At 48.3% G+C, this 22,769-nt stretch overlaps 3 protein-coding genes across 6 annotated transcripts in view; all 3 read left to right on the top strand.

Moving 5' to 3' along the window:
- The first annotated feature begins 307 nt into the window (after positions 1-307).
- CNPPD1 (cyclin Pas1/PHO80 domain containing 1) lies at positions 308-4,966 on the top strand. The gene is made up of 9 exons (XM_090284161.1): positions 308-367; positions 616-703; positions 1,138-1,246; positions 1,808-1,889; positions 2,051-2,171; positions 2,257-2,385; positions 2,967-3,028; positions 3,391-3,508; positions 3,722-4,966. The coding sequence occupies exons 1-9, from the start codon at positions 363-365 to the stop codon at positions 4,265-4,267; spliced, it is 1,260 nt and encodes a 419-aa protein (XP_090140287.1). The 5' UTR covers positions 308-362; the 3' UTR covers positions 4,268-4,966.
- Positions 4,967-6,766: 1,800 nt separating this feature from the next.
- SLC23A3 (solute carrier family 23 member 3) lies at positions 6,767-13,760 on the top strand. 3 transcript variants are annotated; one of them, XM_090284129.1, is made up of 13 exons: positions 6,767-6,811; positions 7,034-7,283; positions 7,421-7,578; positions 7,696-7,778; positions 7,989-8,062; positions 8,255-8,440; positions 8,760-8,883; positions 8,980-9,150; positions 10,591-10,844; positions 11,350-11,455; positions 11,753-11,920; positions 12,859-12,954; positions 13,049-13,760. In XM_090284129.1, the coding sequence occupies exons 2-13, from the start codon at positions 7,119-7,121 to the stop codon at positions 13,336-13,338; spliced, it is 1,875 nt and encodes a 624-aa protein (XP_090140255.1). In that variant the 5' UTR covers positions 6,767-6,811; positions 7,034-7,118; the 3' UTR covers positions 13,339-13,760. The 3 variants fall into 3 exon arrangements, with proteins under 3 accessions (XP_090140255.1, XP_090140264.1, XP_090140274.1); XM_090284148.1 differs by having other exon boundaries at positions 6,786-6,811; positions 7,162-7,283; XM_090284138.1 differs by having other exon boundaries at positions 6,776-7,283; positions 8,255-8,436; positions 9,036-9,150.
- Positions 13,093-22,769, top strand: part of NHEJ1 (non-homologous end joining factor 1) — a 76,770-nt gene continuing 67,093 nt past the window's right edge. Inside the window, exons 1-3 of one of the 2 annotated variants that reach the window (XM_090284174.1) lie at positions 13,093-13,148; positions 17,129-17,305; positions 17,911-18,123. In XM_090284174.1, coding sequence (XP_090140300.1) covers positions 17,129-17,305; positions 17,911-18,123 — 390 coding nt within the window. In that variant the 5' untranslated portion in view covers positions 13,093-13,148. Of the gene's footprint in view, positions 13,149-14,450; positions 14,545-17,128; positions 17,306-17,910; positions 18,124-22,769 lie in introns of those variants that run through there. The other variant, XM_090284183.1, reaches the window with a different exon arrangement.

Genomic DNA, 22,769 nt, shown 5'->3' with positions numbered 1-22,769 from the left:
CAGTTGGGGGCGCACAAAGGCAACCACACATTGATGTTTTTCTCCCTCTCTCCCTTCCTTTCTAAACATAAATCTTTTTAAAAATCTACATTAGTACGAAAAGTTGGCTCGTTCATCATCAGTGCAGCATGATTCCTTGGGAATTGTCCCCTTTTCTCAGATGAAAGGGAACGCTGGGGCTCAGCTCTGTGACTTGTCCGGACTCAATCCAGCTCCTTCCCGGCCTTAGGAGCCGGCGGCAGGAAATGCCGATCGCTGACTCGCTGGCGACACCCCCACGGCTTGTAAACGCGGGGCAGACACGCGGCCCGGGACATTGGGTCAGTACGCACTGCCTCACAGCCATCTCTCCTCTCTACCCCATGAGGTGAGCGCCCAGGCCTGCCTGTCCTACGCCCCAAGCCCCGATGCCGGAGTTCGGAGCCCCGCCCGGGGCGGAACAGGAAGAGGTGCCCGCCCGCCCAGGCCCCGCCTGCGGCCGCTGGCGCTAGGAGAAGGGGCGGCACTGGCGGGGCGGTGGCCCAGGCTGAGGAGGCCGGAGGGCAGGTGGACCGGCTGGCTGGGACGGCTCCGCAGCCCCCTTACAACTCGCTTTCTTCCATAACACCTTGGCAGGGCGGCGGCTGGCGGCGCGATGGACCTCGCCGGGCTCCTGCTGGACGAAGAAGGCACCTTCTCCCTCACTGGCTTCCAGGACTTCTCGGTGAGCGCGCTGCCTACCCACTCCCCCGGCCTCCGCGCTCTTGGAGCTGGGACCCCCGGGCTCTCCTCTCGGCCGAGCGGGGCGCAAGCTCGCCTGATAGTCTGTCCCGGAGCTGGGAAGCAGACGCTCAAGCTGTACCTACTTGAGGCCCCGGCTGTTTGGGCCCTGGGGGCGTTGCGGGTACAAGATTGTGTATAGTGATAGCCAGCCGGGGCGATTCTCGGAGACCCTCACTTGGGGAGCCGTCAGCGGAGTAGGACTGCAACCTCTGCGGCCAGGCTGCCATTGGCAAACAATGCAGAAAACACGGGGCTGGGTGGGGCATGCGACCCACGAGCAATGAGGCAGGCCTGCTGCCCCGCACCCCCTTCTAGCCCGGAGCCGGGATCGCTATCATACCCTTCCCTGCCCTTCACCCTCCTGCCCTGTTTCAGTTCCTCCCGGGCCACCAGAAGCTGAGTGCCAGGATCCGGAGAAGACTTTACTATGGCTGGGACTGGGAAGCGGACTGTAGCCTGGAGGAGCTCTCCAGCCCCATGGCAGGTTAGACAGTGCTGTGTGGCTGGGAAAGCGAGAAGTGTGAAAACGGGGGTGTCAGCAGGCACCAAAATAACTCTAGGTGTACCCCATGAGCTGCCCTGCCTCTTTATAGCTAGCTCATTGGTGCTTGGTGTAAGGACCGGGTTTATAGTTCTTTTTTTTTTTTTTTTTGCCCAAATGAGTAAAAAACGTTGCTATCTTACAAGCTTGTATCACTTTTGATTTGTATACTGGGAACTCTTTAAGTTTCCAAGAACATCCAGCATGTTTCCCAAGTAAACAAAGCATGTTTATTTCTCAAACGAGCAAGAGTAGAAGACCAATTTAAGTGAACTTCAGGTGACTGGAAAGTAAGCCTTCCTGCTGGAAAGAGCTGAAGTTGAGACTTGGGATGGACTTTTTGTCTCAGTGTGTGGGAGAATTTGATCTCTATCTTGTTACTGTGGTCCTGTCTCCCAGGCCTCAGATAATAGAGATCTATCTGGATCTTCTGCTGGTAGCAGTGGGGACTAGTGGGGAGGGGCAGAGTTGTTTGCTTACTCTGTCTTTCTTCGGCCCCTGCAGACATTGCTGTGGAATTGCTCCAGAAGGCAGCCCCCAGCCCTATTCGCAGACTCCAGAAGAAATACGTAGCCCATGTGTCCCGGTGAGCCTGGAGTTGAGGGGGGAAGGATGAGAGTGTTTGGATCCTAGAAAAAAGGGAAGGGCTGTCTCTAAAGAGATGTGAAGACAGAGGGATGAGAATTGTAAGAGTTACAAGAGCTGAAAGGCCCTTGGGTTTAATTACTGATCCTTTCTGCCACCCAGGGAGGCATGCATCTCCCCGTGTGCTATGATGCTAGCTCTGGTGTACATTGAGCGGCTCCGGCACCGAAACCCAGACTACCTACAGCATGTGTCCTCCTCTGACTTGTTCCTGATCTCCATGGTAAGATGCCCCTTCCTCTTCATTTCCCCGGTGAGCCAGGATCCCAGTGTGAGCTCTGTTGACACCACCTCTGGTTCCTCTGCAGATGGTGGCCAGTAAGTACCTCTATGATGAAGGGGAGGAGGAGGAGGTCTTCAATGATGAATGGGGAGCTGCAGGGGGTGTGGCTGTGCCCACTCTCAATGCCCTGGAGAGGGGCTTCCTGAGTGCCATGGTGAGTAGTTCTTCTCTCTCTCGCTCTGTTTCCCTGACCCATCTTTTATGTTTCTTTCATGCCATGTCTTTTCTTTCTCAGCTTTGTTTCTTCAGTTCTCTTTCTGCCTGTCCTCCTTGTGTCTTTCCTTATTAGTATCTTCCCTTTCTAGTCTGGACTAACTACTGCCCTGGGAGGTTCCTGATGTGGTGAGCCCAGAAATGGGGCGTCCCCACTTCCCCATTCCTCCAGGCCCAGCAGGGTGCACTCTGAGTCAGAGCTTACCTAACTGGGTTCTGATTATTTGCTTCCAGACTTTCTCTGCTCCTAGACTCTGGGCTGCATCTAAGCTCCCTACCGGCATAGACCATTGCAGGATTATTCTCTCCCTGTGCTCTTAGCAGGGGGTGTAATGTGAATCCAGATACATGATGACTAAATGAGTTAATACATAAAAGCTCTTGGAACAGTATTTGGCACATAGTAAGTGCCAAGTAGGTGTTACCCATAGCAGTGGTTGTAGTGCTGTTGTGACTCTGGTTATTAAATGACTGTTGCTCATGTCTGAGCCTGGTGTGGTGCCCTTCTCTTCATACCCACAGGATTGGCGTCTCTACACTGACCCTCGGGAGATCTTTGAGGTGCTGAGCCGGTTAGAGAGCAGGTAGGTTCTAGAAGTTGGGAAGAGGGGCTTAAGGGCTGCGACCTAAGCCGTAAGAGCTAGACAGAAATGATGGTCTCTGTAATTGGCGGGAGGGAGGAGACAGGAAAGAGAATTGCCTAAGGTAGTGGTTCCTAAACCTGCCTGCTCTCTTTGTAATCGAACACCTTTGGGAGGGTGGAAGAGGCTTATCAGAAATACAGATCTTGGTCTCACCCTCAGTTTCTGGATCAACCCACAGCTTAGGAATCTGTACGTTTAACAGGTTCCCCAGTGTTCCCTGGTGGGTCCGGGGAGAATGAGGGTGTCATTGGACCAGCTACAGTAAAGTTGCAGATGCTCTAACTTTTCTCCCCTCCCAACAGTGTAGCTAAGCATCAGGGACAGCGACGGGGCTGGTACACCTACACAGACCTGTGTGTGCTGCTGGAGCAGCCGGCCTGGCAGCTGGCCCTGGGCTCCCTCTGCCATCAGCTGGCAAAGGTGAGGAGGGGTCCAGAAGGATAGGAGGCTTGAGTGGGCTGGTGTGTGGGTGGGATGATGTAAAGCAAATGCTGAAAGGCTCAGGAGATAGGGTTTGGGAGTAGATGGTAACAGGGAACTCCAACTTGAACTTCTAGAGATAAGGGGTGGGTGTGTTAAAGAGAGTCAGAAGCAGGTTTGAGACACTGACCTTTCTTATCCTCTCTCTTGCAGCTGTCCTGCTTATTAACTATCGCATATGTGAGCAGTGTGGCCCTGGCTGTGGCATCGGTGGCTGTAATACACCAGTCCTTGGGACTGTCCTGCAGCTCTCCACCTGGCCCCCCGGACCTGAAACTGGCCTCCAGGTGCCTCTTGGAACCCTGCATACCTTCTCCTGTGCCACAGTGCCTGCCGTCCCCTGCTAATGTCTCCAGCTACCTGGAAGGCAACATAGGGCTACATTCACTCTGGGGCAGTCTTCTGGCCTCATTGACCCCCCCACCATTACCTCCCCCAGACCCTCCTGCCCCTCCCACTCTTCTCCATAACTGTGCCCTTTGCCAGAAGCTCCAGAAAGACTCGCCAACCTGTCGTGCCTGCTACCATCCCAACCATACGGTGCCCACAGGGCCCCCAAGCCCCTGGTACCACTCCCATGGCCGAGCTCCACTCTGGCCCTGGAGCCCAATGCCCTCTTTGCTCCCACAGCCCCAGCAATGTTCCCTTTTCAGCATCATGGAGCTGGCCCGCCTTAAGTCTTTCATTTTCCCAGGCTAGGTAGGTTTCCAAGGAATGTGTGACAAGGACTTAGGGGGTCCCTGAGAACCTGGAGGAACAATGCTTGATTTAGATCCTCTCTACCTCTCTGGGTCCTTGGCTGGTCCCCTGTTATTCTGGGTGAGGGAACTTAAGGAGTCATGGGGCAGAAAGACTACAGGTCCCTCACTCTTTTCAACCTCAGTGGCTGGCTGCTTGGCCAGGACAGTGATGGTGCTAGGGAAAGCCTCATCTCAGTGACCAGGGACATGTATGTCACAGATGGACAGAGGAGAAGCCTTTGCCTCTTCACCCCTAGACTCTAGACTAGCTTTCCAGTTCCCTGGGATAGAAGGATAAAGGTGGGAGATGGGAATTGGGGGAGGGAGGGAGGAAATGTTGACCAGGGTCTGTGTGATATCTCTGAAGCAAGAGAGTCAGGGATTGATAGGGCCAAGCGGAGGGCTGCTCAGTGAAGGTGGGTGAGGTGGGAAACCCAATCCATACCTGTCCCTTGGGTGTAGCCTAAAAGAGCCAGGGACTGCTGGGACCTTCAGCCTCGCCTTTCGGTCTTCCAACCTTTTTAGTACCCTGCTCCTGGGCTTCCCTGTCTTCCAGTTCCTCTCCTAGATGTTCTCACAGGCCTCTCTGGCCACTGCTTTGTATCTGGATTTTTCACGCTTTTATAGAACTGAGGTTTCAATAAACAGTTTCAGTGCATGGCCTGGACTCTTCCTTCTCTGGCAGCCCTTGGAAGAACTTTCTTCCCCATATCTGCCTTCCAAGCCTCCCTCCTTCCTTATTCCATCATCTTGCAACTCATTCCCTGAGCCCCATTTCAGAAGAACTTCCCTGTTGTTCGGTAGTCATGGGCTCCCATTTCAAACTTCTCTTCGTCCATGTTCCCAGCACCCTGGGATCACTAGTACTGCATGGTGACTGGACCATGCTTGGGGTCATCCCTGTCTTTCAAAAGTTCTGGGTGAGCACCACCCTTGTGGATCTGAAACACATCTTATGGAAAGATGCCAAGCCAAGTATCCAGCAGAGCCCTGCCAATTTAAGGGTGAGCCCCGAGAACACCTCTGAATCCTGACTTCCAATCCAGCCCAGCACGTGGTGGTAGTATTATTAAGAACAGTCTAAGGCTGGGCTATCACTGGAAGAAGGAAAACCTCTCTGAGCTGATCTGAGGGTATTTGGGACTACTTAAGATGATCCACAGCAGAGGTATACTACCTGCCCCTCCAGGGGGCATTTTGGAAATTTATGGGGCATTTTTGAGACAAATATTTGAAGGATTGCTACTTTCATTTAGTCAGCCTGGGCAGAATGCTAGGCATTCTAGAATGCTCAAGACCCCTCTTATTAGGAAGAATTCCCAAGATGACTTTGGAATGACCAACTGCATATCATACATAGGGAGACCCTGTATATTTGAGCCTAGAACTATCTAACTTCACATATAAACACAAAGTTTGCACATTTTGATAAAGACTGTTTTCTAGAAATACACATCCATGTAAATTAAAATTTACTTTGCTTCAGCACTTGACCATGAACTTGTTCATTATTTTGGAGCATCAGATCACTATGGCAGCACTGCCTGTGGTTCATGAATAGACAGGAATGTAGGGGATCACTCCTTGGTTTTGGGAATTGTCCACGCCGTGAGCCAGGACCCCCGGGAGGCCTCTAAGACTCAACAGAAATCCAAAAGGCTAAGAGGCAGACAGGACTGAAGGCCACTCACAGGGTTCCCATGGGAATTGGATTTAAAGAATGCATATTATTCTTTAGAGCTTGCTCTGCTTTTCTTATCTCTTAGTTAACTATAAACAGTATGTAGCTAAAAATGTATGAAGCCTTGCACCTGATGTCAGCATGGCATCAAGATGTTTAGCAGACCCTGACACAGACTGGTCACTGTGTTCCCTATATTGATATCTGTAACAGTAACTATCAACTGTAACCCAAGCGTCTGAAAGCTTATTGATGATTTATAAGTCTTGACCTTGTATCGCACGAATCCCCTCCTCAAAAAAAAGGCATGGGAGATGGGAATTCTGCACAATTTTCCACTAGAGAGATTTGCCACCTCCCATCCCTCCAGACAAAATACAGTGTCCTGGATAAATTTGTTCTCTCAGCCATGATCCTGAATCCTTTGCTGGACAGGGAGTTTCCCACCAAGCCGGGGCGTTGGAGGCAGAGAAGCCTTAAGGAAAGCACCAGTGTCAGCTGGTGCCATAGCTACCGCATCTACGATGATTCTACATATGGGGGTGGGGACTGGATCACTTTGTTGTCTTCTGGTTTAGTTGGGCCCAAGCTTTCACATAATGAAATACCTTTTATTATAAATTGCTTTTATTTCTCCTTTATATTACAATGAAGGCATTGCATAAAGTTGTGGTTACTGTTGTCATGTGTGTCATCCATTACCTACATATTTCCTTTTGAGGCACTCCAGAGAGTTTGATCCCAAAAGGACAGAGGACTGCAGTGTAATGATGGTTCCAAGTTGCAGCAGTGACGGGGGAATACAATCTAAAATCTTCCCAGGTTATTTTCTAGGTTTCCCACCACTCCTATCCTGCTTTACAGAGCCCGGAACAGGGGATCTATATGGAGATTCCTGGGGGAGGGATCCAGGACATGGCTCTCGGTTAATGGGTGATGGAATTTGCACGAGAACTGGGCAAAGGTGAATGGGCAGTGTCCCATCCCAAGTCTCTCATTCCTTCATTCTGCTTCATTGACACCCCCACTGTCTCCCCACTCTAGGCAGCTAACTTCAACCAAACTCTGACCTCCTACTTCACTTAACTCTGGCCCAGGGCAGTCAACACAAGACAAAAGACAGGACAGAATGAGTAGGTCACACACCTGTCCCATCCAACTCCGATCCACAGGCTCCCAGGATGCCCCGGCTCCCCTGCCTCCACCGCCTGCTGTCCGAAACTCCTCTTCCCACTCCTGGGCTTCTCTCTGTGAGCCTCCTCCCTGGAGCCTTGGCTGTCTTCTGGCTCTGCAGGTAGGAGGCAGCTGTGCAGGAGTTGGTGCTGGCTGAAGCGGGTGTTCAGGGGAGTAGATGTGGCATGGGAAACCATCTAGAAATAGGTGTTCCCTCCTTTTTCTGAACACCACCTCTTCCCATACCTCCACTTGCAGCATATCTTGGTTCTGGCTTCTCTGCTCTGTGCCTCCCACCTGTTCCTGCTTCAAAGTCTCCCCCCAGGAATACTCTCTTACTCCCCTGCCCATCTCCTGGCCTCCAGTCTCTTTTCATGTGGTGTGTCTACCACCCTGCAAACTTGGATGGGCAGCCGGTAAGGAGGACTCCCTAGAGGGAAAGGGCAGGGTCCTGGGGTGGGGTAGGAGGGGCTCGGAAAGCCCTTTTTGGTGGCCAGCTGTTCTTAGACCTGCCAGGGCTGCTGTTCCTACAGGCTGCCTCTTGTCCAGGCTCCATCCCTCGAGTTCCTTGCCCCCGCTCTGGTGCTGACTAACCAGAAGCTGCCACCTGGAAACTGTGAGCACAGAACAAGAACATGGGGTGAGGGTGAGGTTGGGTGCTAATCTGAGAATACAGGTGTAAGTAGGTGCAGAACTGAGAATGGGTAATTGTGGGACTGCTAGGCACTCTGGGGTCTTGGAGCTGTTTCAGGCATCAGCTAGGTCTGCACAGCAATGGGCGTCCATCCCCTTTACCCCTCCCCTCTCCATGCCCCCAACTTTCCAGCCTCCCACATGCTGAACCTGTGTGAGGGGCCTGGCTGTCATAACCTGGAGCTCTGGAACACTTCTCTCCGGGAGGTGAGTGCTTGGGGGCAGAGGAAGGCTCTGGTTTCTATTATGCGGGGACTGAGCTGCTCTGGGGGATGGAGGTGGAGGTGGGTCTGGGCGAGGGACCTGGTAGACTGCCCCTAGAATTAGTTAGGAAGTCCAGGCTGTGGTCAGCTCAGTCAAGCAGACTGTTTTCTCTCTGTCCTCTCCTCTGTGCCATAGGTGTCTGGGGCCGTGGTGGTGTCTGGGCTGCTGCAGGGCACTCTGGGACTGTTGGGAGCTCCCGGCCACTTGTTCCGCCACTGTGGACCCCTGGTGTTGGCCCCAGGCCTGGTTGTGGCAGGGCTCTCTGCTCACAGGGAGGTGGCCCTGTTCTGCTCTAGTCACTGGGGGCTGGCATTGCTGTACGTAAGTCCTGAGAGGCACGGAGTGGTGACCAGTGGGTGTGTAGGACTGGGGGAAGGCAGAGCTGCTGACTCTACCAGATAGAGCAGCTATCTGAGCAGGCACAAGTTTGTGGATTTGGAATCCAGGGCTTTTACTGGATTCATTTGGTCTGTCTGACTCTCACACTGTCTCCTACTGACTCCCAAGGTGCCCTCTTTCCCCACCCCCAGGGGTTTTCTCCCTGGGACCCTCTTTATGGTATTCTGCCATTTCTATCTCCACTGCCCACCTCAGGATGCCTACTTCCTCTTGCTCCTCAATTTCCTTCTCTCTCTCCTAGGCTTATTGTGCTCATGGTGGTCTGTTCTCAGCACCTGGGCTCCTGCCAGTTACCCCCATGTCCCTGGAGGCCACCTTCAACCTCTTCAACTTGCACTCACATCCCTACCTTCCGGCTCCTCTCGGTATGTGAGGCTCTGGGCAGGGGGGTCAAGATTAGAAGGGCTGGCATGAGACATTTGCTCGGCTCCTTATCCTATGGCGTCTGTTACTCCTCTAAGGCTGGCCCGTGAGGATGTGGAGGAGGGGTCTTTTCCATCCCAGTCTTGCCCCTCAGGTGCTGGTCCCAGTGGCCTGTGTGTGGATCATCTCTGCCCTGCTGGGTCTCAGTACCATCCCACTGGAACTGTCTGCCCCCAGTGAGGCTCCATGGTTTTGGCTGCCTCACCCAGGTACGTTTTCTGCTGGTGCTCCATCCCTTTACTGAAATAAAGGTGTCTGTTTCTTTCAACTCAAGATTTAATTTCTGAATGAAATCCTGTGTTCTCTCAAAACGCGGGCGAGAGGACTTGCTATTTTGAGGGGCAATGCCAGTCTCTCACCATAGATAATTTATTTAGTATTAAGAGATACCTGCAAACCCTACCACTCCCTACTGATACTCCTTACCCAATTTGCATATGACATTTATGCTACCTACCTGCCCCACAGGCATTTGAGATAGTGGCCTATGCATAAAAATTACTTTTGAGGCATTGCATCTGAAATTTGCTGATTCATCAATTCAATAAAGGTCTGTTGAGTGCTGATTAAGTGCTAGGTACTTGATAGGGGACAGTGACAAACATGAAGGACATAGTACCTGTGCTCATGAAGCTTATAATCTGTTGGGCAATACAGATACTAATTAAATAGGCACATGTGTGATAAGTGTAACAAAGGGGAGGTACACTGTGTGATGAGAGCTTATAATGGGGGGTCTGACTTTATCAGAGAGATCATGAAAGGTACTATTTCTTTTTAAAGATTTTATTTATTTTTAGAGGAGAAGGGAGGGAGGAAGAGAGGGAGCAAAACAGCCATCTGTGAGAGGAACATTGTCCTGTTGCCTCTTGCACACCCCCAGCCGGGGACCTGGCATGCAACTCAGGCATGTCAGGCATGTGCCCAGACCGGAATTGAACCAGTGACCTTTTGGTTTGCTGAATGATGTCCAAACAACTGAGCCACACCAGTCAGGACAGGAAAGGTATTCTTAAAAAAAAAAAACAAAAAAAAAGATTTTATTTATTTATTTTTAGAGAGAGGGGAAGGAAGGAGGAAAGAGAGGGAAAGAAACATCAATGTGTGGTTGCCTGTCGTGCACCCCAATTGGAGACCTGGCCTGTAGCCCAGGTATATGCCCTGACTGAGAATTGAACAAGTGACCATTTGGTTCTCAGGCCAGCACTCAACCCAGTGAGCCACGGCAGCCAGGGCCAGAAAGGTATTCTTGAAGAAATGATCACTGAGCTGAGATGTGAGAAATGAGTAGGAGTCAACTAGGTGAAGGAAGAAAAGAGCGTGGTAGGTGGAGTGAACAGCATATGCACAAGCCCTGTGGTGGCCAGCAGCACAGAAAATACAAGGGCTTTAACCAAGGCCAGTGTATCTGGAGCAAAGGAAGTGAGGCAGAGTGTCATGGGAAATGAGGCTAGAAGGACAGAAGTAAGGGTCAGACCAAGGAGGACCTTGTACACCATGGTAAAGGGATAGTCTTGTTTGATGGTTTTGTCCCAAGACATCTTTAACAATATTGGGTCCTCTTGGATTCTTGTAGCACAGGCCTCTGGATGCAGAGGGGTGCTCCAGACTTGAGTCTGACCCCAAAGTGACTCCTTCTCTCTCTTCAGCTGAGTGGGTCTGGCCCTTGCTGACACCCCAGGCTCTAGCTGCAGGCATCTCCATGGCCTTGGCAGCTTCCATCAGCTCCCTGGGCTGCTATGCCCTGTGTGGCCGGCTGCTGAATTTGCCTTCTCCACCTCCACATGCCTGCAGTCGGGGGCTGAGCCTGGAGGGCTTCGGAAGTGTGCTTGCCGGGCTGTTGGGGAGCCCCATGGGTACTGCATCCAGCTTCTCCAATGTGGGCACAGTGAGTCTTCTCCAGGTATGTGGCCAGGATTGGGGGTGGGGGTGCTGGAGGTGCAGGAGAGGGAAGGGAACTGACACTAATTGACAACTGTGGGCTGAACTCTCTTAGGGATCTCATTTAGGGCGGTGCCTAGAAGTAAGGGGCTAGGAGTATAAGGAAGATACCTAATCGATATTGAACTCCTTCTATGCCTCAGGCACTCTACCAGGGCTGGGATTCCAGTGGACAATGAGTCAGATAAAGTCCCTGCTTTCTTGGGGACTTCAGAGAGGAAAGGCAGACAATTTAAGAAAAAACATAAATAAGGTAATTTCCCAGAGTGATAAAAGTGCTATTAAGAAAGTAGGGTAGTTAGTGGGATAGTGGTTGAGTAAAGGAGGCCCCTTGAGGTAGAGCTCAGGGGTGCTTCTTGGAAGGTAACATTTGAGTTGGGATCCAAATGGTGAGAAGGGGCCACCAGGCAAGCACCCTGAATAGTCCAGGAGATGGCTGTGTTTTCTGGTGTCTCCTCTTTGTGTAGGCTGGATCTCTGCGCGTGGCCCACTTGGTGGGGCTACTCTGCATGGGGATTGGGCTCTCCCCGAGGCTGGCCCAGCTCCTCATCACCATCCCACTTCCTGTTCTGGGTGAGTGGATATACCAGCAGCATTGGTATTGACGGAGTAACTCCCAGTGTGGCTCAACTGGTTGCTTGTGGCTGGCACCCTTTCTTTCTGACTAGCCTCCCTGATATATGGATATGTATGTCAGCTGCCTTTATTTTCCCAGCCCAGCAGAAGCCTGTGACTGGGTTTCTGGGCTTCTGGCAGAATTAGAAATGAGCCTTTTGGTCATCTCTCTCTATCACAACCCGCCCCGCCCTGCAATACTCCCTGCTTTGCCAAATCTCTCTCAACCCCTTTGATTACTTTCCTATGAGACAGGTGGGATGCTGGGTGTGACCCAGGCTGTGGTTCTGTCTACTGGATTCTCCAGCTTCCACCTGGCTGACATTGACTCCGGGCGGAATGTTTTCATTGTTGGCTTCTCCATCTTCATGGCCCTGCTGCTGCCGAGATGGCTTCGGGAAGCCCCTGTCCTGCTGAGCACAGGTGGGAGGAGGGGAAGGGAAAGAGGAGTTGCTCAATATCAGGAAAGCAAGGGCTTGAGGCTTCAGGCTCTCTGTACTGCAGGATGCACACCCTTTTCTGGGCTTTGGTATAAATAGTTCACCCATTTGTTTAGCAAATATCTGTTGAGCACCATGCAAGTTCCTTGGGATACAAAGGTGCCTCCAGATGTTACAGTCTAGTAAAAGAAATTAGATGTGTAGGTGCATGACAGGACAGGCCTAGCTAAACAGCTGTGCAGCTCAGTTGTGAGAGACACAGATGGCTGTGGTTTGAGATGATCCAGGTAAGTTTTATGGAGAAAGTAACATTGAGCTGGTCTTGAAGAATGGTAAGATTTAAACACATTTGGTGAGAGAGTCATTCAAATAGCTTCGTTTGTTAGCTCAGCTTAGCGAGCGGCAGTGGTTCTCAAATGAGTATGATTTTGGCAATGTTTGGAGACATTTTTGGCTGTTACAAAAACAGGGGAGAGGGGCTTGTTATTGGCATGTAGTTGGTAGAGGGATGCTGCTACATATAGTACAATGCACAGGACGGCCCTCCCCCCAAATAATTATCTGGTCTAAATTATTAGTAGTTCTAAGGTTGAGAAACCCAGGCTGGAGCATAGAAGGTAATTGGGAAATAAGGTTTGGGATTTTAATACAAAACTTTCCAGAGACAGAGAGCCTGGAACTATCAAAGCATATCTGGAGAGCTTGTGGATGCTCAGAAGATAGGGTGTTGAGCAGGGATCTTGGGGAAGGGCCTGGGTGTGGGAAATGGAGAGTGGAGGAACAAAGGACAAAGGGGATAGAACAGAGATTCAGAAAGACCTGTCCTTAGCTCAAGACTTAGATTTAGGTCAGGAAGTATAAGACTCCTTGGCCTTGCATAAGATCAGGGTTCCCCTCCTGCCTGGTCCCAATACCCCATAGGCTGGAGCTCATTGGATGTGCTGCTTCGCTCGCTGCTCACAGAGCCCATCTTCCTGGCGGGGCTCTTGGGCTTCCTCCTAGAGAACACCATTCCTGGTAAGTTGTGGCCAGGCCCTAGCAGACTTGGGGGTGGCCAGGAAGTCATCAATCCCTGGGTTGGGCAAAGGCCTGACCAACCTCTGTTTTGCAGGCACACAGCTTGAGCGGGGCCTAGGTCAAGGGCTGCCATCCTCTTTCACTGCCCAAGAGGCTCGGATGCCTCAGAAGTCCAAGCAGAAGGCTTCTCAAGTGTATGAGCTCCCTTTCCCCCTCCAAAACCTGTGTCCCTGCATCCCCCAGCCCATCCGTTGCCTCTGCCCGCTGCCTGAAAATCCTGGGAATGAGGAAGGAGGGGGCAATGAGCCAGGAGAGACAGCTGACTTGCTGCCTGGTTTTGGCGAGCAGTGCCCCAGGTCTAGCAGAGAATTTAGGTCCCATTAATTTCACCATTTATACTTCTGCCCTGGTTAGATTAGCCCTATCTCTCAGCTTGCTGAAGAATCAGCTCCCAGGCTCTACTTTCTGAGAGAGAGAGAGAGAGAGAGAGAGAGAGAGAGAAATGGGCCCACATAAAGGTTTTGTTTCCCAAGAAGCATTCCTTCTCTTAATCAGGCCTAACTGTTCCACAGCAGGGGTCATGAATGATTAAATGAGATTTTGCCTGTGAACTATCTATACTTGAACTCCAGCATTCACTTAAATATTTATTGAGCCCTTCGCATGTGCAAGGTCCTGGAACTACAGATATGGATAAGACAGGGTCCCTGTCCTCTCAAGACACTTCTGGTTAGAAGAGATTTATGTAACTACTAACTAAAATACAAAGCAGAAGGCAGTCTGTAATAAAGATTAAAACAACGCTATGGTACTCTGGCTGGTGTGGCTCAGTGGATTGAGTGCCAGCCTGTGAGCTGAAAGGTTGCTAGTTCGATCCCCAATCAGGGCACATATCTGGGTTGCAGGCCAGGACCCTGGCTGGGGAGCGCAAGAGAGGCAACCGCATATCAGTATTTCTCTCCTTTTTCTCCTTCCCTTCCCATCTCTAAAATAAATAAATAAAATCTTAAAAAAAAAAAAAAGATGGGTAGAGGGATTTCAAGCTTCTTAGTGGTGATGAAGCATAATTATGGGAATGGATGGAGGAAGAAATGAGACAAGCGAGGAGGTAAAGGATGAGAAAGTGTGGGATTTATGCTTGGGAGACACATCTCTTAAAGTGCTAGTGAGGACCAGAGAGATAATCTAGTGAAGTTCAACCATCTCTTTATGTATATCAAAGAGGTTGGATAGGTAGGGGAGGGAGGGGAAGTGGCATTTATTGACAAGTACAAATACAGGGACCCCGCCCCCCCTTCTCCAGCACCTCACCCGGCATTCTTTCCACTCAGCCAGCCCCGATACCCCTCCACCTCTCTACCAGCAGGTCGCCCTACCTCACTAGCTGTAAAGCCCGCGGCGAGCCTGCTGCTCTGAGCGATCCTTTAATCAGCTCAGTGGGCCCAGATGTCCCGCCCAAGTCAGGCCCGGGCCCCGCCTCTGTGCCCCAAGGCCCCGCCTCCCCGTGGTGGGGGTCGGAATGCGTCTACTCTAGGCCTTTCGGTTGGCTCGGTTGCTGCGGGAGGGTGGGAGCTGCCGCAGCCGCTCACGGTAGGTGGGGGTCGGGCTCGAATCGGGGCCGGGACCGGAGCTGGAGCCGGGTGGAGAGGGGCTGTTCGGACGCTGCGTGCTGGCGCGGCCACAGGAGGGACCCACGCGCGACCCAGATTCAAGGGCTGACCCTCCGGGGGTGGGCGGGGCCTTGGGGCCGCGCGCATGCACAGACCGCCTCCCGGCAGCGAGGCGGGGTCTGTGGGGCTACTACATGGCGGGCTTTTAGGGTCCACAAAACAGAAGGCTTTTGGCTTTGTTACCCCCCTGGGGGAGGTCTCAAGCCGCGCCTCTGCAGCCCGTGTTGTAGAAACGGAAAGGCGGATGGCGGAGGATCTTCTCGCAAGGGCGAATGGCAACTGGACGCCAGGCGGGGCTCCTGGGGTGGGGCTCCCAGAAGGACGGGGCGTGGTCCCGCCCCAAGTGTCGCTGGGGCCTTGCTGCCCCTCTGCAGGTTGGCGGAGGAACTGCGCGGAGAGAGGGCACCACGGCTGAGGGGTGAGACTTGGTGCAGACCTGAGTTCTCCGGTGACCCCACCTCGCTGTTGGCCCTCGGCGCACCCCGGTTTCACTCAAGAATAATAAACGAGTTCATCTGGTTAACGTGAAGGTTAAAGGCGGCCTTAAGGAAAAAAGAAAAAGGTGGGATAGAGAGGCCTCAGACTCCGAACAGGACGCGCGTGGTGGGGACAGCTCACCCCGGGTCTGGTGCTGAATATCTGAGACATTTTATTCGGCCTGTTGACCCTGCCTACACTTTAAACTCTCCGCCCCGCCCCCCAAACAACCCCCGCTCCCCGTAACTCACGCATCCGTACAGACTGATAGTCTTGAGCTAACGGGCTTTCTGAAGTGACGGGCTAGGATAATCAACCCAATTTTGGTGAATCAGAGTGCACGTTAGGTAGCGCCTATAGGGAGAGAGAGGCTTGGCGACCTCACTTGCGTTTGCGACCTTTGGCAATGTGGAACTCGGGTGCAGGAGGATTAATTTCGTTATTCCAAGATCCCTCTCCGGTAGGAAAAGTGGCTGACGTGCCATTCTCCAAACATAAAGTTTTGAGACTGCTGCAAATAAAAGTCACAATGTATATTTATACTTCACCTGTCTGCTCACTGTACAAATTAAGTTACGTTCCAAGGCCACACTTCAAAAATTAGGTGATGCTTGGAAGACTTAATGGCTTAGACGGAGATAGAAAAGATTGGAGGAACAAACCATGTTCACTTTGTTAATGAAATCCAAGGGATTTTCTTTATATTCTGAGATGACCCCCCCCCCACTTCACTTCTTATTTATATGCTGAAATAATGAAGGAAATTAAACCCTCTTTTTTAACCCACAGGAAAAAAAATTTCTTGTCAGTTAGCCATAGTTACTGAATATCTCCTAGGTTAAGGCTACAAATTGAGTTCTTGGGGTAGAAAAGCTGGTTTCCAGCAGTTCCAGGGTGTGCAGAGGGCATGGTATCATTGCTGGCAGGGCCTTGGGTGGGAATGTGCGGGATGAGTAAAATGGATGTTAATTCATCATCTCAGCCTCTGTGATGGACTCTGCCTTGTATGCACGAGTTCTTAGTCTTGCACGTTCTTCCTGAAATGGGATTTAGGCTTTCCTGTTTGCTCAGCTTTTTATTTGTGTGTTGTTGATCTCTGAGAATTTGTCAGCAGCTGAGGACTTCTCCTCAAATGAGGATATGCATGTATGCACAAATTTTGCATGTAATTCCGGAGGATTCACATACATACACTCTAGATTGAGACTTTGTCTTAGGGCCCTGACCAGTATGGCTCGGTTGGGTGTCGTCCCTCAAAACCAAAGGTTGCCAGTTCAGTTCCTGGTCAGGGCACATTCCTGGGTTGTGGGCATGTAAGAGAAGCAATGATGTTTCTCCCTCACATTGGTGTTTTTCTCCTCTTTCTCCCTTCTCAAAAAATAAAAATAAATTTGTCTTAGGGAATTTATTTTATATTTATTATTTATTATTATACTTATTATTTTATATTATACTTGTCATGTATACTTGTGGAATACATATATGTTTAAGGAATATGCATATATATTTGAAATTCTGAGATCTTTCAGAGTTTTGTTTTTAATGATCAAATAACTTGAATTTCCTCTGATGACACTCATGATTTATGATATTTTATAAGAAGAACTATTTCTTCTAGGAGTTCTGGGAAAGGATAGTGTTGACATATTTCATAGGAATGTGATAAATATACAACAAGAGTGGTTTCCATATTGTTATATTATTAGAAAGCAGAAATGCTAACACCAATATAGAAGAAAGAGATATTTTCTGCCCTCTAGGAACTTAATGTAGAAAAAATATCCCTCGAAATTCTAAACAGATTTTTAGTGGCCAAGAGGTGCTAAGATTGGTGCTTAGTTGGTTATATACTGGGGATGGTGAGGTGGGGGATACCGAATGGAATAGAATGTAAACCAGTGCTTTCTGTTTTATTAGGGAGGAATTTTATGAGACTTATTTAATCTTCAGCTGTCTGGTAGTCTTCCCCCAGCCCCCTAGGCCTATGGTACCCTTGGACGCTTCGCTAAATTAAGACTCTCCTGCAGATGGAGGAACTGGAGCAAGGCCTGTTGATGCAGCCATGGGCATGGCTGCAGCTTGCCGAAAACTCTCTCTTGGCTAAGGCTTACATCACTAAGCAGGGCTATGCCTTGCTGGTTTCAGATCTTCAAGAGGTGTGGCATGAACAGGTGGATGCTGGCGTGGTCAGCCAGCGAGCCAAGGTATGTGCAAAGAGAAGCAATGCTGTGTTGTGGTAATGGATATAATTTCTTTCCTAGCGAAGGTCAGGGAACATTAACGTCAACCAGCTGGCTGTCTTGTCACTTGTCAAGGAAGGTTGAATCGGGCTGAGACAATTCCAGTTAATGTCCTGCACTTTTACATATAGCCTTGGGTCTTCCCACATGGGTGTGTGTGTGTATGTGTGTGTGTTAGTTTCTATACTATATACAGTGCAAGGCAGAATTGTGAAGTAGGCCCTGGCTGGTGTGGCTCAGTGGATAGAGTACTGGCCTGTGAACCAAAGGGTCGCCATTTCCATTCCTGGCCAGGGCACATTCCTGGGTTGTGGGCTGGGTCCCGGTTGGGGGCGTGCGAGAGGCAGCCACACACTGATGTTTCCTGCCTTCTCTTTCTCTCTTTCTTCCCCTCTTTCTAAAAATAAATAAATAAAATCTTTTTAAAAAATGAAGAATTGTGAGGTAGGCCAGTTGATCTCTCTTCTCATGCCCACTCTCTTCATGTTAATCAGCTTTCCTTTGCTCTTACGAGGGAGTCAGTTTCCTTTTAGCACCCTCACTCTGTACAAATCCTGCTGTCTGTTTAGGAGCTGAACAAGCGCCTGACTGCTCCCCCTGAGGCTTTTCTCTGTCATTTGGATGATCTGCTTCGTCCACTGATGAAGGACATTGTTTGTCCTGGAAAAGCTACCTTCTCCTGTGATCGTGTGGCGGAGGCACTGATACTACGGGTGCGGAGTGAGCTCTCTGGTCTCCCCTTCTATTGGAATTTCCACTGCATCCTAGCTAGCCCTTCCCTGGTAAGTAAAATTCAAATTTGGGGTAGAGCAGGGGGCTGCTAGCTGCTTTGAGATGAAGCTTTAGGTGCTCTTTATGTTTCTGAAACTACATTTGAAATTCTCCAATTGGAAAACTTTCCTTGGCTAGACAGAAGACAAAAAAAGATTGGCTGGTACATCCTTTCCTTGCAAATGGAGCAGAGTTTGAGTCTACACACTTTATTGGATGTCTTTATTCATTACTTTGTTCAACATTTATTAAACATCTACTATGGGCCAATTGTTGGGTGTCCAGATCTAAGACAACATAGCTTATTCCTGGAGTTTGTAATCTAGTGAGAAGACAGACGGGCAACAGGATAAAGTATGGTAAAGTCTTTGATTGAGATACATCCAGGATGAACGAGGATCTGACAAACCTTCTTTAGGGGAGAGTTTCTGAGCTGAGTTTTGAAGATGAGTAGGAACTAATTGGGAGAAAATAAAGAAGTCATTCTTGGCAAGAGTGTATTTGGAGAGGCATGGAACTGGTTTAATGTGGGGCAAGTGGGGGATCTTTGTGACTGTAGGGAGCTGAGAGAAATAAGGTAGGCAGTGGACAGATCTTGAAAGGTTCTAGTGAGTTTGGATTTTATCCCAAAGGCAACAGGAATTCATTGAAAAACTTTAATCAGGGGCTTAACATGATTCAATTTGTAATTTATCAGTATCATTCTGGCAACAGGGTAGAGTATGTACCAGTGTTAGGTTCCTTTCTGAACACTGTCTCATCATTTAATTCTCACAGTTGTCCTGCGAGGTAAGTATTACTTTCCCTGTTTTTCAGAGTAGAAAACTGATATTGAAAGTAATTTATCCAAAGTCATCCAGCTTATAAATGAATGAGCTGGAATTTGACTTGCAGATAGGTCTGATTTGAGAGCCCATTTTCAGGGACTAGGGTAATAATGTCCTCTGCTCACTTGTAGCTTTTTAGGCCCCAAGAGCTTTTATTAGAAATTTGTTAGTTGAGCCTGGACTGGTATGGCTCAGTGGGTTGGGTGTTGTCCTGCAAACTGAAAGGTCACTGGTTGGATTGCTGGTCATGGCACATGCCTGCATTGCAGGCCAGATCCCTGGTTGGGGGTATGCAAGAGGCAGCGATAAATGTTTCCTTCATACATTGATATTTCTCTCCCTCTCTTTTCTTCCTCCCTTCCCCTATCTCTAAAAATAAATCAATAAAAACTTTAAAAAAAGACATTTGTTAGTTGAGAGTGGACATTAAGAATTAATTTGCAGGCATTACTGCTGCTGGTCTCTTCTACACTTCTATAATAACAGCTTGTTTCAGTCAGTAGCATTGGCAGGGAGGGTCTTCTATGTAAGGCCTAAGGATACAGGCTTATCAGCAGAGGGATCTGACGAGAGGGCATCATTTCCTGTCCCCCTTCTTTAGTCTCCCAGAGGTGATTTGGGGTTTTGGCATCAATAGAGTGGATGGGACCAAGTGCCTTTTGAGAAGCTGTTCTCTGGTGTTTATTCTTGATCTGGAACCCAGTAAAGCTAGACTTGAGTGCTTGGAGGAATATATATCATTCAACTCTGAATTTCTAAGGCCCATCAACAGTGCTTAGCAGATAATAGTCACTCACATTTGGTGATTTTAATTGACTTTCTTGTGTAATTTTCCATCTTGTTTTACATATAGATTTTACCTCTTTTATTCAAAGCCCCGTTACTTTTTCTAAGTAACACCAGGGGGCACTATTCCCTCAATAATGCTTGTTCTGGGACCAAACCCTTTGGGTCACCTTTGGGAAGCTTAAATGATGTCTAGTGTCATTTTGCATAACACAGCCCTAGAAACTTAGAAGTGACATTGGGGAGGCAGTTCACCTTGGAGGCTGATGAGCTCTAATAGATTTTCTTTCAAAAGAATAATGACATTATAATTGAAAATAATATGTAAAGAAAAAACTATTCTAGGCAAGTTTCTCTAATTGAGGAGCTGCAGTGTTCAGAGTGGATTGAGTCTTGGTTGGCTGTGGGAAGAAGTGAACGTTGAACAATTGATAATGATTATGCTTTAATGTAAAATAAAATAACTATTTTTACAAGAATGTCGTCCCAGGAAAATCCCTGGACCTGAGGAAGCTTTTTAGGGAAAAAGTTAGAGCCAGCGGACACTGGCAAGGATGTAGGTGGATACTATTTCAAGCTTATGTGTGTGTCCGTGAGGTCATACAATCATAATTTTTGCTTGTTACTCATTCTTGTGATAATTTTTATTTAAATTTTTTGAATGAGTAATTCATGCAAAAGACAAACATTTCAGACATTTAAGGGTATACAGTGAAAAAAATAGGTTTTCTTTCTACCCCCTTTGACAGTCCCTCATTTTCCTTCTCTAAAGCAACTACTGATAATCAGCTTCTTTTGAGTTCTTAAATAAAGCTACATATAGGTGTATATATATGTATGTTTGTACATAGTCACACAATCAGATATTATCTGGGTATATGCATGTGTTTTTCATAAATGGCAGCACACTATTCACACTGTTCATTATCTTGCTTTTTTCACTTAGTTATAGAACTTAGAAGTCATTCATCACAATATATTTAGAACTGCCTTAATACTTTTTAATGACAACATAGTGTTTTATTTAATGAATATATCAATGTATATTTAATTGATATGCTACCAGCAGACATGTTGTTTCCATTCTTTGGCTGTTATATATAGTGAATATCCTTGTATTTACTTTTCATTGTGTAACTGTGTGGGTAAATTCCTAGAAGTGGAATAAGTAAGTGAGGAATAGTTGCATCTTTAATCTTGCTCTCATAATGTCAGATTGTCTTCCAGAGAGATCATGCAGTTTAACTCCTACTAGTCATACAGGAGAGAGGAAGAGTACCTATTTCCCCACACCCTCTACAACATAGTGTATTTACATCCATAATTTAGTAGTTCTTAAGTCTCTGCAGGGTATTATGGAATATATAAAGCTTCAGGTCTCTGCTTTCCAACACTGAGCCCATTTCCATTGCAAGCAAACTTCTCTTATCTTCTCCTTTCCACTGTGTATTCTTTCCAATAGCTAATGTAATTCTTTGTGTTGTTTACACATTTTTCCTAATGTAATTCTTTTTATTTTTTAGTCTCCAAGGTTTATTAAAAATCAAAGAATAGGAAAATTTTACATAAAAATATGTGAATTTTAGCTTCTACGCTGTTGTCCACAAAAAATTGAAACATGATATCTTCTTGTTTTGATTGATTTTGAGGTTTATGTATTTATTTAGAGATTTTATTTCTTTTTAGAGAGAGAAGAGGAGAGGGAGGAAGAGAGGGAGAGAAACATCAATGTGTGGTTGCCTCTCACACACCCCCAACCAGGGACCTGGCCTGCAACCCAGGCATGTGCCCTGACCAGGAATCGAACCAGCGACCCTTTGGTTCTCAGGCCAGCGCTCAATCCACTGAGCCACCACACCAGCCAGGGCAAAACATGATATCTTTTTGTTAAACCTGTAGCACGTTACCATGGTGGTAGCCAGGCCAGTTCATTTGGTTCATCATGACAAGGGTGGAGCATGGCACCTGTGCCTGTGACTGGAGCTTTAAAATGGGCACTCATGGTCCTAAAAAAAAAAAAGAAAAGAAAAGAAAAGCTCTGGCTGGTGTGGCTCAGTGGATTTAGCACCTGCCTTCTAACCAAAAGGTTGCTGGTTTGATTCCCAGTCAGGGCACATGCCTGGGTTGCGGCCAGGTCCCCAGTTGAGGACATACAAGAGGCAACTGATCAATGTATCTCTTGCCCATTGATGTTTCTCTCCCTCCCTTCCCCCCTCTCTGAAGGTAAGTAAATAAAATCTTAAAAAAAAAAAAAAAAAAAGGAACCCATGGAACACTCATCACTGTTTCAGTCTAATGTAATTCTTGATATTCCATATTTTGACTTTCAATTTGTCACCTCTTTGGCCATATTATAATTCCTAGGACTGTCCTGGCTGGTGTGGCTCAGTAGATTGATTGCTGGCCTGCGAACCAAGGGGTCGCCAGTTCGATCCCAGTCAGGGCACATGCCTGGGTTGCAGGCCAGGTCCCTAGTTGGGGGTGCGCAAGATGCAACCACACGTTGATGTTTCTCTCACTCTTTCTCCCTCCCTTCCCCTCTCTCTAAAAATAAATAAATAAAATCTTTAAAAAATATTCCTGGGACTCACATGTAAAGTTATTGGGTTTTTTTTTGGTTTTGTTTTGTTTTTAGAGAGAGCCAAGAGCACAGGCTTAGGAACCAGCAGACCTAAATTTGTAACTCAGCTTCGCCACTTTGACTACTTATATTACTTGGGATAAGTTACTGAATTTTTATAAGTCTCGATTTCTTTATCTGTCAAGTGGAGATAGCAATCACAACCTTACTGTGGAGTTAGGAGGATTAAATAAAAGGACATATGTAATGTTACTTACCCTTAGCATTATAGTGGGCCTGTGAGAGCACATACCCCAACTTCGTACTTTTTCTTTTTAGAAAAGATTGGGGGCATGAGGGTACTTGGGGTTGAGCCATTTTTACATCCAGTAACTATCTGAGCCAGAACTAGGATCTAGGTCTCCGAGTTCCCAGTCTGTTACCCTTTTCACTGTATCCAAACCTGATATGTCTCATCTTGGGA

Source organism: Furipterus horrens, unplaced genomic scaffold (genome assembly GCF_987537825.1).
Source record: "Furipterus horrens unplaced genomic scaffold, mFurHor1.1.pri manual_scaffold_1, whole genome shotgun sequence".
Taxonomy (NCBI): Eukaryota; Metazoa; Chordata; class Mammalia; order Chiroptera; family Furipteridae; genus Furipterus; species Furipterus horrens.
The sequence above is the reverse complement of the archived record's forward strand: the minus strand, read 5'-3'. Positions and strand labels throughout refer to the sequence as shown.

Excerpts from the sequence above, each read along its gene's own strand:
- SLC23A3 (XM_090284129.1), top strand. The coding sequence starts at position 7,119 with ATGAGTAGGTCACACACCTGTCCCATCCAACTCCGATCCACAGGCTCC. Across the intron at positions 9,151-10,590 it reads GTTTTGGCTGCCTCACCCAG|CTGAGTGGGTCTGGCCCTTG; the intron begins GTACGTTTTCTG and ends CTCTCTCTTCAG. Across the intron at positions 10,845-11,349 it reads GCACAGTGAGTCTTCTCCAG|GCTGGATCTCTGCGCGTGGC; the intron begins GTATGTGGCCAG and ends CTCTTTGTGTAG.
- CNPPD1 (XM_090284161.1), top strand. Across the intron at positions 3,029-3,390 it reads CTGAGCCGGTTAGAGAGCAG|TGTAGCTAAGCATCAGGGAC; the intron begins GTAGGTTCTAGA and ends CCCTCCCAACAG. Across the intron at positions 3,509-3,721 it reads TCTGCCATCAGCTGGCAAAG|CTGTCCTGCTTATTAACTAT; the intron begins GTGAGGAGGGGT and ends TCTCTCTTGCAG.